Consider the following 13,664-nt stretch of genomic DNA (forward strand, 5'->3'; position numbering starts at 1 on the left):
AAAATGTCCCAACGTGTCAAGACCCATTCGGTCTCATCTTCAGGCGGTGCCTTTCTGGCCGGATGCGAAGCTGATGCTTTTTCAAAGTGGTTGTCTTCGAAAACTCCACCAACGTTTTTTCAGTCGTTTTCATTACTGCGTTACTTTCATCATTAGTTTCGAAAATCATCCACGGAGAGAGATGAGAGCAAGCGTGAAGTGTCAGAGTTATTCTATAAGGAGATGTTAACGGTCGTTTGCGGAAAGACGAAGTCGAGATAGCGGGTGTTCTACTTCCGTTGGATGGCAGGTAGTATCTGTGTCCAATCAGGCAGCTGCAGAACGAGTGGTCTTCAGTACCCGGACAGGAAAGGAGCACAGGTCGATTAGATGGCGCGCATCTGGCACTATATATCCATGCAGCTCGTTCTGAGAGCTCTCCAAGACAAATTGTGAACTGCGTGTGTCATCTTGCCAGGAACTATTTGTTGAGTTCTTGCAACGTACTACTACAGCTTTGATGGATATGAGAGGTTTAACGTCCCAAACCACCATATGATTATGAGAGACGCCGTATTGGAGGGCTCCGGAAATTTCCACCACCTGGGGTTCTTCAACGTGCACTGAAATCTGAGCACACGGGCCTACACCATTTTCGCCTCCACCGAAAATGCAGCCGCCGCAGCTGGCATTCGATCCCGCGACCTGCGGGTCAGCAGCCGAGTACCTTAGCCACTAGACCACAGCGGCAGGGAGCGTGTGTTTAGAGAAAGTGGGTAATGGTTTAGAGTACTAGGTACTCTACTGTGGGAGGGCCTAAAGCCTAAAGTGTGGGCCTCAGACTTGATGAGGCCCGGCTGATAAAATTTACGTCGTGGACGAGTTCACACGTCCAAGAAATACACGCATATCGACTATTATAACTTACGCCTATGAATGCTAACCATCATGATAAAACTAAGTGTGAACGCAATGCAAGTTCTATAAAACTTATGAAGTATTTTATTTCCGGGCTTAGTTTAGGGAATATCAACGGTGGCCTAAAAAAATATCTTCTCGCTTCAGAGCATTGTTTTTTATTCTTGTTGGAATAATTTATTGATTTTATTTATTCTTCAGCCATATTTTTTTAGAATCACACATTACGTAAAAGAGATCTTCGTTAAGAAACGTTGTTTTCAAAATCCCAACGGGGTATTGCCTGAAGAAGCAATGGGCCGTCGAAGTGAGGAAGAAGTTGCCCCGGCTTGAACTTCAGAGGAATCTGGGGTGCAAGAAGAAAAATAATAAAATAAAAAACATGCGCACACGAAAATTGGTGCAATCGACCAGCTACTATTTCTTTTCACAAGCTCCTGTCTACGAGTATGAAAGCTTCGGGCAGTTGACGTTAAGAAGCGTGTGATCTTGTATTGTGTTTGGGCAATATTGGTCACTAATTAGGAGTGTTGTACCACGGCTGCTTGATCTCTCCATTTCGTGCGGCCTGCCGAGTCATTTCCCGAACAAAAGAGCATGCGTGAAGGGAAAACTTTACTGAGCGGCCATAACGAGGTTGAGGGCGCTGCCCATCGGCAAAGTAATCGCACTTGCACCTGCTTGCGTCGGGTAATCTCACACATCTTCCCTATTTTGTCACAGTCGTATGCTATACCGTCCTTCGTTCAGCATGCAATGCCATTTCGTTCTTCCGTACTGCTGTCATGATAGAGCTACTGTGTATGCTCCTAACCAACAGGCTGTAGTTTTTAGCAGCTGGGTAGAAAATATACTCAGATATTTTCAAAAACCTCTTCTCCGCAAAGCCCTCAGTTTGTCACATCTTGCGACATTTGAGTGATAAATTATATATATATATATATATATATATATATATATATATATATATATATATATATATATATATATATATATATATATATATATATATATATATATATATATTTAGCGGAAAGAAATACGTACGTCATCACAAGCAAATAGAGACCTTAGTAGACCTTTATACAAGGAATCATTAGTGATGATTGCTCGATTCACAATGTACTGAAATATATGACACAGAAATAAATTCGTCCCGACGCGCAAATAGTTACGGACAATATACCTTTATAAATAAGATAAGCATTAACCTCGGCTATTTAGTTGACACTGAATTTACAGTCACTACGTTCTAAATACTTCCAATGCCATTAGTAATGCAGCGTTGAGTTGTCGTACGAGCGAGACCAAGACGAGGATCGTGCGCTTCCCTGATTGCTTCAATCGGACAGCCAGGCTTGTCGCGTGCATCTAATGGAGTGTATGCATGACAAATCATATACCTCTAAATATTTAACTGTCGGGCTAATGTGTTGTGCATGCTTGGCTTTGACATATTACCGCTAGCCAGGAGGTGGCACAAGGGGTCCCTTCCCACATTTTTTCGCCATGGCATATAAGCGAAAAATAACCATTTGAGGTAAAGTTTGAAGGGTAGAGTCCTTCTCCGAAATTAAGTCAGCCCCCCCTCCCCCGAAAAAAAATTCTGGCTACGCGCTTGCCGCAAGCATATCAGATATTGCTTCACTTGATGCACAACATCGGTCTGACGGCACACATATAAACACGCGGTGTTTTTTTTTTTCTTTTGAAAGAAACTGAGGAAAACGTAGTTCTTTTCTACTGAAAATATCGTTAAACATGCTGCAACAGTTTTTTTCGCCAGCATGTCCGTGTCTCCAAAATACCTCAGAATCTACAAATGTAGCCCAGTATCATCCGTATTCACAAGTAAATTAGGATTTCACGGGGTTTTAATTAGCCCGTAAAAATATTAAATAGCAGTGAATGAACGATATGGAAACAACTCTTCGTTCTTAATCATATGTGTAGTTTTACGTTCAAAACATTGTTATGATTATGTGGGACGCTTTAGTGAAAGGTACCAAAAATTTTGACCATCTGAGGTTCTTTAATGAGCACGGCCATCGCACAGCATACAAGCCTCAATGCATTTTCGCCCCTATCGAAATGGTCCTGCCGCGGCCGGGATTGAACGCATGGCCTTGGGGTCACCAGCCGAGCACCTTAGCCACTGTTCCACCGAGGTGGACCGTTGTTAACGATAATAGTAATATCTGGGGTTTTACGTGCCAAAGCCACGATATAATTATGAGCCACGCCGAAGTGGATGCATGGCTAGGACATTTTCAATCATCTAGAGTTCTTTACTAACGTGCAGTGACATCACATAGTACACGGGCCTTAGCCGCGTGGCCGGAACAGTCTTGTTTCCTGTGTTCGTCGTATTGCTCGTGATAATGTGTGTCACTCTCTCGCGGACCACTAATCCAGCTAAAGTAATGCGACCAGTTCACGTGACCATGACGAAGCACTGACCAGAAACACGGGTATCTATTGGCAGATAGCTAACTACAGCTGAAGGGAGCGTTGGGAGAAACTCCTGCGTCGCCGATAGCTAGCGCCACAGCCGATGCGGTGGCTGGAAAGGAAACTAGCGCTCTCACAGGCGAAGGGGAGCATTCGTCGGGCCGCATCACAGGGGAAGATCGAGTGGCCGTGGTTGTACCATCTAAGATCAATCAAGCACAACATTATTTCCCATTGGTAGTAGTGTCCCTGAGTGAGCCGTTCATGCAAGTTGTGTATATTTATAACAACTCAGTGCTTACCATTGTTTCAGGGCAAGTCTCGAACCGTACGTACTGAAGCAGGCAAGCGAGAGTTGTCTTGATCTGAAGCAGGCCGAGGCGCATCCCGACGCAGTTACGAGGTCCTTCCCCGAAAGGCATGTAAGTGAATGGTCTTACGGCATCTTTGTTTTCCGGCATGAACCTGTTGAAAGCGTGCAACAAACATACAGAAGCAGTGTTATAACGTATATGGCGATAAAGAACAGCAGCAGCACTGACCAAAAGACCTAACCAGTAACCACCACTCAAACAAAAAAAATACATCGATTTGACAACAGCTTGTACCAGATCACATAACTGAAATTTAGCGGCAGAAATTCGTATTGCAGAAAATTTAGCGGCAGAAAAGCACCTCTAACCAACTACTTATTGGCAAACACGCGTTCGGTATCAGTTGGTCTTATCTTACCCTTTTTTTTTGTGAACAAATTCAGTTTTCAAGTCCCACTACTTTATTTATGGTCCTTTACTTTCGTTTGAGCAAAAGAAGTTATCCATGGGTAAAAATGACCAGCATCAAAACTTTTATGCCTGTAGCACTTTCAGGAACGCTTCTATAGCCACACGTCACTGACTTCTGGTCTGTTCTTTTTTGGTTTATTAAACTAATTATAACTGCGCAAGCGAACTAAAACACCAGAATTTGAAGTCGATAAACCACCTAACGGAACGCGTGACACCTGTTGCTCTTAATTCCTTCAGCACGCTTTAAATTTTGCTACCCCACAAAAACCTGGCGCAAAGGAGATGATGGACTTTGAGCGTCAATTTTGTTTTTTTTCTGTTTTTGTAAGTGTTTTTTTTTTCTCTCACAATGACGACTCACCTCTCCGGATTGAAGTTCTCCGGTTCAGGAAAATATTCCGGATCATGGTGGATTCCAGCCAAAGGAATGTCGACGCACATGCCTGGCTTGAAGTGAATGCCCGCCACCGTAGTTTCCTCCGTACAGACTCTGAAGCTTCTGCGGTGCAATGCACAAATGTAAAAATACTCGAACATAACGTGATAAACGTAGTTTCTTCGTGCAAGTCATGCGGTGCTCAAGGTTCTGCGAAAATATCCATAACTCCTAAAAAATTATAATATTGCGCATGAGATGGGCTGGCAAAACATGCCCTGTGTAGGCAAACATGCCCTGTGGCAAAACATGCCCTGCTGGCAAAACAGCGGCTGTGTAGTCCTCGTTTCTCTAACCTAGAAGTTCTGTGCAGTTGCACCTCTGGGTTACCTCGTCAAGATGTTCAGTTTTCTGTCAATTGTAGCTGCTTGATGACTCGAAAAAAACAACAACATCGTTTTCCAATCATCCTTGCTTACGCAGGATTGATTGGGGTGAGAAGTTCTGTAAGTACCATCAAACAAGGTCCCGAACATAGGTGCGAGTGATGGAGCAGAGATCAGAAGAAGTAGTAGAGATATTGAAGGCTATGTTTACCGGCTACGTCGTTCCGCATACATGCCACTAACATAGGATTCAAACTAGTCAGTTGAATCAACTGTATTGATGCAGTTTAAATTCGATGGTTCCTACATAATCGTTGGTGTTCTACTTAACAGTAGAGAGAGAGAATGCTCCTACTGAAATACAAACAAATCTGCTCACCTATATATCGCGCCTACATGATACTCTGTATAGGGAATGGCAATCAGGGCACAAATCAGGAGCGGCATGGTACACAATCAGGAGCAGCATGATACGTAGGAAAAAAAAATATGTGCCGCCTTTACTCGTGCAGGTGAGGTACTATGATTGAGGAGGAGCTCAGTTTCGAGTTTAATAGTTAGGTAAAAACTTAGGGGGACGTAAAAAGAAATACTAAAATTTGGCGAGGTTTCGGTAGAGAAGCCAGAGCAAAGGCATACTCATACACTATATAACATAGGTTCAATACATGATGGTTATAAAATTAGGCTTATAGGCCAAATCAAGGCATCACACGTCTTTGTTGCTGATTGCTGTGTTGAGGTGAAGTCAGTGATAGAATGTTTCGAGGTTGTGAGGAAGGGGATGCTTTAGGCTTCATTTAAAGTCTGGGCATACAGAACGTAGTGAGTGATCGAACAGAACTTATGGACTGTACTGAGTGGTATACCGTACCAACATTTGTGTAGTAGCACCCAGCACTAACACAAGTTTACCAACGCAGGTTTACGAAACTGTTTATATGTGCCGCTCCAGTTATAGTAAAGGTGATGGTCGGCAATTTAAAAGGATAAACAAATTAAATAAATGAAAAGGAATAAATAAAAAAGGATAAAAAGGGATGTAAAGGGACAGCTTAAAAATACAGACAAATACTTGAAATAAATAGGATGTAGAACTACTTCGTCGAACTTGGAAGTATTTTTCGCCTCACGGTAAATGTCAGCCAGCCCCATGGCCTGCGTTAAGCATGCACCGGAAGTACAAATGGCACTTCAGAGCGAAAGAAGGGTGCGTGTGATTGTGCCTCAGCCATGAGACTTCCGCGTCCCTCTTTAAGGCGCACATTTAGTTTCCCAGTTTCGGAGCGAAATCTTTCCACATTTTTCTACTCTCGGAGTCTCCTTCCTCTATTATGCTCTGTTAGAGGTCATATACTCTCGCACACTTTGCCATAATTACATGTTATGTTCTTCTGTTACTTACTTCACGTGGTGAATCGATACAAACACAATTACACATAGTTTAGTGATGACCCTTACATTGAATCAGGAGTGCAAAGTCTCATGGCCTCCTTGATACAAGCATCGAGATACTGCATCTCTTGTAGGGATTCATACGTGTGTTCACCCTGAAAGTAAGAGAGATGGGAATTAATCGGCAACTAAATATGTTGCATAGATGGCAGCTTTCCGGCAGTTCTTACTCACCTCCATTTCTCATTGTTCACATGTTAGTGTTCGCGAATTTTGTATTTCAGATGACGTTTTGGGCCATGTTACTGTTTGAAAATTTTGAATTTTTGACGTTTCAACTGTAAAGTTTAAACATAAAACTTGCTTCGCGTGATTAACACCTCCTTACCATATACCAGCTCGGCTGATTATGTAATTTTAGCAAGCTCCACGAAAGTTTGATTAAAGTACTTGACATTTGATCAAATAACATTGTAGACGCCTTTAAGGAGGCACCAGGCATTATTGCTGGCTCTTCAAAAGAGACATGCACGCAGCAATCGTGAGAATATCAAATGTTAATATAAATAAAACTACTACACAGCTGAAATTTTACCCATGAGGGCAATGGTACTTCCCAGGACTCATCGAGCTTATCAAGCAGCCATATTCATCACAATATCGATTGCAGCAGTGCATCAGCATTGTATTCATTCCATACCTTTGCGAGGGCCTTGTCGACCTCTGCAATGACTCTGTCTTGAGAGTCATGATTAAGCGCCAGGTAATAAGCGGTAACGGTGAGGGCAATCGAGACACTCTCTACTCCAGCAATGAAGAACACTACACCCTGGGCTGTTATTTCTTCCAGTGTCATTTCTGAAAAATTATGTTCAGAATAGAATTGAGTATTTTAATTTTCCTTTTAAATACAATAAATTAGGCAACTCTGCCGCTTACAGGTTTCAAGGGAACAAGTGCAATGTGAATAAAGCAGAAATAGACAATCAAATGTAAAAAAAAAAGCTTCCGTTTACTAATCACGTATTTCAAGAAAAGACAGGAGCATGGGCACTAGTGTGTTTTAGTGCATTAGCACCGCTCAACAGAACAAAATCATCCTAGTAAAATGAAGAGCCCGCGAGAACGGCCAAGCGGAGGTGCGAAATTTATTGAATGGCGTAGGCACCGCTTTCGCACGCTGCTTTCAGAAATGCGACTCTTATCAATTGTAAAAAAATTGGCCCCACGGTATCTACATGTTACACTGCAAGTGTCGTCGAAAGACGATAGCATTGCGTCTGGAGGGAATGAACAAATGGTTTATTTGATGTTCTTCGCAAGAAAATCGGTGAATGGTATCCTGGCGGTTCTGCGTTAGGGTGCCTCGATACGTGCAGTGGAGGCGAACGAGTGCATCGAGGCACGTGAGACACGAGCGCTACCTGCAGTTACCTTTAAAAACGAAAGATGGTCTCTCATATAGCAAGCGTGTGGCGTGTACACCCGTCTCGGAGAAGATAAGGTGTAGAACGCAACGCGACAGGTAGGTGCCGCCGCCACGTCGTCTTAGCACAGCGTTGAAACATGGAGGAACCTTTCGTTCCTCCGTGCGTTGGCATAGAGGAACACCCTCTCCTCAGATTATTGCTTCCTCCATGTGCGGGCATGGAAGGAGGAATAACCTGAAGAGAAGGCGTTACGAAGGCGCTACGTCACATTTTGTTAAGCCGAAAGTAGGCAAAAATCGTGGACTCCTCTCTATTGTGGGCACGCTACGTATGGCGGCTCGCGCATGCGCAACTGGTGCCAGCGAGAGTGAGGTGCCGGCGTGCACGGCGCCTTTCTCTCGTGTATAAAGAGACACACCACAGAATACTGATGTTTTCTTATTGCCCTAAGATATACTCAATAATTTTTTTTTCAATGGGCAATCGCACAAGCATGAACGCTGAAACTTGAGCAGTATTGGGGGGCGCTGTGGATGGGGTTGGATTTCGGCCGTTTCGTGTATTCTCTCTGCGGACAAGCAGACAAAGGAAAGGACGGGCAGACCAAACTTTTTGCGTCGAAGTACCCTAAGAAAGACTATCGTCTTTAAAAGAACCATTCTTGAGCTTGAACCTACGCATTCCTGTTTTGAAACTAACACCTGTCCAGCCTAGTACATTTGAGGCACTTCATATCCATTAGACTTCATACACGTACATCCTTCATAATTATGTAACACATTTTAGGGTTAAGCATACTTCGAGAGTGTGACGACTGTTATTCATTCACCGTGAAAATTGTTAATCACTGGAACGCACGGTGAGCAGGAGAATAAACGATGGTTGCACTTTCAACAGACTGAGATTTTTCAAGTGTACTGCAGGTTTATATAGGAGGGGTAAAAGCGTTTTTTTTATGTGCAGAGAACTTAGCCCAGCGTGTACAAATCGCTGCTTTGCTATTCTGATGGAGAGGGGGTTGGGAACTGATAGGTTGGAAAGTATAGAATTACCTGACGATAAATTCTACAACGCAGTAATAAATAAATAAAATGATACCGCGTTCAATATATAGAGACATAACAACACTTACTTTTTATGTCATAGCTGTCAGGTTTTTCGTCTGAGTCGTGTTCCCAGTTGTAGTCAGCATTCATAAACACCTGAAGAAAGTCATCTTTTTCCTGCAAAATGACAGCTTAGAAATTCGAGAGACCGTGCCACTGTATACATACAAGAAGAGCGAACCATGTGCGAAACAATAAAGAACAGGTTGAATGGTCGACTTTGGTTCTTAATAATGTAGACAAACCCATTAGAATGCTACGTATAAAAAGGACAAAGGAAGTGCTACACATACAAAGGGCCAAAGGAAGGGCGCATGTGCTGTCTTCTCCTTCTTTTAGATGTGAAGCAGCTCAAGCTCGGGGCTGTGTCTGTCCCTCGGCGACCGTCCGCTACGCCACTGCGCATGCGCCAACTCTCCCCGTTCTGTTCACGGGAGCGCCAGGAGGTGGAAGGGAGGAAGTGGCAGAGCACTGGCTCTGGTATGTTTCTCCTCTCTTGTTTATCTCTCCGCCACAGCTGTGCGCTCGTATTATTTATTTATTCATTCACTAGTGTGGGCCTTTTATGCCTATACAGGAGAAGGTATACGAAGCAAATAGGAGTTCATTGCGGAGACGAAAATGAAAGGGAAAATATGCAATACAAACCAACCACAACAACGCTTTATCACCATAAACGCAATTACAAAACAATGCGTATGTGTTTCACTATATAAAAAAACTAGTTAACATGTTAACATCAGACGGTGACGTAATTGACACACATATGCAGACTGTTAAGCGCGTTTTTCAATGTGCGAGTACATGCGCGGTACATCATTTCTTCGTTTATTTCCGCACAGATACCGCAGAACCCATTGCAATGCACCTGAATGAATTGCCAGCAGCGATGAAATCGATTCAAATGATTGAGCACTGACGACGTCATTCAGCAAGTCATTCCACATCTCTATACCTACGAAAAAAAAAAAAGAATACTTATATTACTACCTGACAGGAATGGAGGTATTTCCGACTCCAGGTGAGAGCTCGCCACCTCGCGGCCGCGCCTGGAAATGGCACTAACAGGGCCAACGTTGAAAAGAGGTTATTGCACGCATTGAGAAGCGGTCGCATAGTTCATTTATTTCTTCTTTTTCGTCGTCTTTTCGTCGTTATTTTCGTCTTCTTTTGGCCGTTATTCCATATTTTCGTCGTCTGCATTCTTGGGGAAGTGATATAACAACGCACTAATTTTCATCCTTCCACCGTGATGCCACGTATTGCGACACTCTTGCATGCAATGGTCTTCGGACATTACTTTCTTATTTTTCGGGCTCGTATGTAAGTAATGTCGGAAGACCAAAGTAATGTCCGAAGACCATTGCACGCAAGAGTGGCGCAATACGTGGCATCACGGTGGAAGGATGAAAATTAGTGCACTGTTATATCACTTCCACGAGAACGCAGACGACGTGCCACGGAGAAAGAACAAATCAGAATCTTTAGTATTGGAAAGAAGTTGACGGGCCCTACGGTGGTTTGTGCCAATTAATTCGCTCGCGATGATCAAATTTTTCTGGGTGAGTACATCATTGCTTAGCGTGTGTGCATTCTTATCAACATTCGGGCATCGGTAAATGGGTAGTATAGTTTCGTTTACACAATCTAAAATATCGAGTATTTCGGGAGTGTTTGATTGCTTGCTTGATCCTTTCTAGTAGCTATTACCCGCTAAGGGAGATTTGGTAAGAAGCCTGCGTTTGATGTAAGTCAACAACTCCGGATTATCCAGGCTAGCGAAATATTGTTACATTGTTTTGACAAGAAAGAATTATTTTGGCACAATGTGAAAAAAAGTGAAAGAAAAGAAATAATAAGATTTTTTAAATAATTTAGGCGTAATCATTATATACAATTCTTCTGAAGGTCAAGTAGTTATAGTGTAATAATGAAATACGAAATGTAAGATTGGTTAGCAAAAATCGAGAGCTGATCAATGGCACAGCAAAGTAATCTCCTCGTGTCACATAGGAATTCGTAGAGGGCCCCGCAGAGGTTCTTGTCGCTGAGTCCTAATGAAGCAGCCCCAAAGGGCAAAATATTCGGAGTAGTGAGTGAAATTCCTAGTTTTCTAAATAAAATTTCGAAACATCTTTTTCCGATGATTTTTGGAACGGTTGCGTGTGAAAACAAAATGGTCGATATTTTAAGGTTCGTTGAGCTCATGCACAGTGGAAATGGCACCAGACCAGACCTGTTCAAGTAGAAATCATTCTGCCACACAACAATAATCATCCACTTCGAGTACTTTCCTCGCGTTATCACCACGGTTCCGTTAGTTCACGGTCACGAACGGTGCGCGCGTTATCAATGTGACAGTTTTCTAGAGAAAAGTGGCCAGCGCCTGGTTTTCAAGAAAGCAAACGCGAGCAATTCAGACGGCGATTATTGTTGTCTAGCAGCACTATTCCCCGTATACTCTACTTTTTTTCCCAGAGTGTATACATAAGCAAGCAGTTTAGAGAATTTGATGCGTTACGTGTGCAAAAATTTTTGACATATGCTTGTCTTCTGTTCAAGTAGTAGTACTTCGTATTCTCAAATTAGGCTGCTGGATTTCTTCCTCCCGAACATTTTTTTTATTTGGCATGTGTGTATATACACGCACACAAACACGTGTGCGAAGGACACGTGGGCGTGTATGCACGTATGTTCGTATCTGCTTTCCTTATCAAGTACTGCCAACACGAACAAGCAACTGTTCGGAAGCACATACCCTTATTCATTAGAAACGTATTAACGAATGGGTCAGCGAGCGGAAAGAAAGAAGCACCGCTGTTGCAATCAAAATTAAGATTTGCCTTATCTCAAGATACGCTGGCCCTGGCATAGCTCCGGTCTGTAATCAAGTCCATGGCATGCGTATTCAGCTTTTTACGGGACAATGGAACTCAATGTGATACATGAAATTCGTAGCACGAGTCGCAGCGTAGTTGTCTTCAAAACTGGTAAAGCCTTGCGTGTAGCAGTGTAGCAACGCAACGCAAAAGTGCTAGCTCCTTTTCGAGAGTTCCGCTAGCAGTTTCCTTTTTTAACCTGAGGCTTGCTAGGCAGGTTCTTCAACGTCAATGAAATCTGACGAGGTTCACCGAAGAGGCTCGATATATTCGCGCACAGCGCCACTATTTCTGCTGTTTGGCGAGTGAAATCCTTTATGTCGATCAGAATGAGGCGGTCCACGGCCAGCATCCTTTCACCTTCGACGATGCAACGCAATCCGACGCTACAATAAAAAAACATCAGCACAGCGCCAAGCGATAGTACCACGATGACCCTGTTAGGCGCAGCCATCTCCATTTTTGCACCAGTGTTGCCAGCCCACGAAGTGTTTTCTGAAGGTGCGAATATAAGGCTGTGTGTGTTCGCCCAGTTGCACACTTTTAGCAGCCCTGTGTGTTCAATGGGATTGGTGGTAAGGGCTGAACAACATATACACAAGCTCTGCCCACAAATGAAACATGCACGGAAACATACAAATCAAAACTGAAGCGAACACCAGCGCTGCTTCGAATACCCACATGGTTGCCTTTAGTGGGAGATGGTGAAATTTTAATTCTCTCTAGCACTGCCTTCTGCATCCTTAGAAGTCATGTATCCCACTAGCGCACTCATGCAAAGAAAAATGCAAAGTGTGCAGGTCTTATGTTTGAAACGAACCACCTGCACCAACCACAAATACTGCAGTGTTCGTTCTTTCTCACTGTCCTTACATTTCTCTTCCCAATCCTTTATCCCTACTTCACGGTAGCAAAACCATACGCTCGTCTGACTAACCTCCCTGGCTTTCTCCTTCTTGAGTTCTCTATTCAAGCTAACGGCACAAAACTTTGCAGCTGCCACTATGCACACACATATATATATATATATATATATATATATATATACATATATATATATATATATATAGTTATAAACTTCGAGAATAGTGCAGTATAGGAAACAAAACAATAAAATATTTATTTAATCCTAACAGTTTCGGCTGGTGGACCAGCCTTCTTCGGAGGATGTAAGTGAAATGTAAGTGAAATGTAAGTGAAATGTAAGTGGATGTAAGTGAATATATATATATATATATATATATATATATATATATATATATATATATATATATATATATATAGCCTATGTTACTAACAATAATCGTATGTCTCTAGCAGTAACATGATTACTGGCAGCGTCTGTTTATAGCTTTCAGAAATGTTTCGGCATGAGACTGTTAAAGAGATGCTGAAGAAAAAAAACAATTTTTCTTGTATTGGTAAAGTACAACTTCACAATCCCCAAAACTCTTAACACGACACTATGCTTAGTAAGCGAGAAAACGCTCAAAAAGAAAATACGGGTGGAAATGCCACTTTTAGACTCTCGCACCAAACACCATGACGTCACAGATTTTGAAAGCATCTACTGGGTCTAGCGTAGCTTCTAATTGATAAAAAAATGAAGTACATTGTCATTTTTGGTTGCCATGGATCTTGCATACGATGTTTCGGAAATTATCATAGTTCTAATGTCGCGAACTTTGAAAAAATACATTTTGAAGTTTCTGACATTGCGGGTGGAAATATCAGATCAGAATTTAAAAATGAGGTTTCAATATTCACTTTCTCAGCTAATAACGAACTCGTGATAGTGAAAATTGTGGTATCAGAGTTCTCAGACTGTAGTTTACTAACCTGAACATTGGCTCTCATTGGCATTGGCTCTCATTAGTTGTGTATTAGGTATCTTTGCACGGACTTGTTTATAGCTTGTTTATACGTTAAATAGGAATGGTCTTCTCTAATTGCTGC

The 13,664-nt window shown here is 42.5% G+C and overlaps 1 protein-coding gene across 1 annotated transcript in view; it reads right to left on the minus strand.

The window, feature by feature from the left end:
• Nucleotides 1-958: 958 nt before the first annotated feature.
• The window catches only part of LOC119160033 (cytochrome P450 3A41), a 42,151-nt gene continuing 29,445 nt past the window's right edge, over nt 959-13,664 (minus strand). Inside the window, exons 9-14 of the mRNA XM_075887871.1 lie at nt 8,856-8,946; nt 6,994-7,151; nt 6,360-6,481; nt 4,498-4,635; nt 3,651-3,813; nt 959-1,243 (exon numbers count right to left, since the gene is read on the minus strand). Of these exons, the coding sequence (XP_075743986.1) occupies nt 1,142-1,243; nt 3,651-3,813; nt 4,498-4,635; nt 6,360-6,481; nt 6,994-7,151; nt 8,856-8,946 (774 nt within the window). The 3' untranslated portion in view covers nt 959-1,141. The remainder of the gene's footprint in view (nt 1,244-3,650; nt 3,814-4,497; nt 4,636-6,359; nt 6,482-6,993; nt 7,152-8,855; nt 8,947-13,664) is intronic.

The sequence above is a fragment of the Rhipicephalus microplus genome, chromosome 3 (assembly GCF_043290135.1).
Source record: "Rhipicephalus microplus isolate Deutch F79 chromosome 3, USDA_Rmic, whole genome shotgun sequence".
NCBI classification, from domain to species: domain Eukaryota; kingdom Metazoa; phylum Arthropoda; class Arachnida; order Ixodida; family Ixodidae; genus Rhipicephalus; species Rhipicephalus microplus.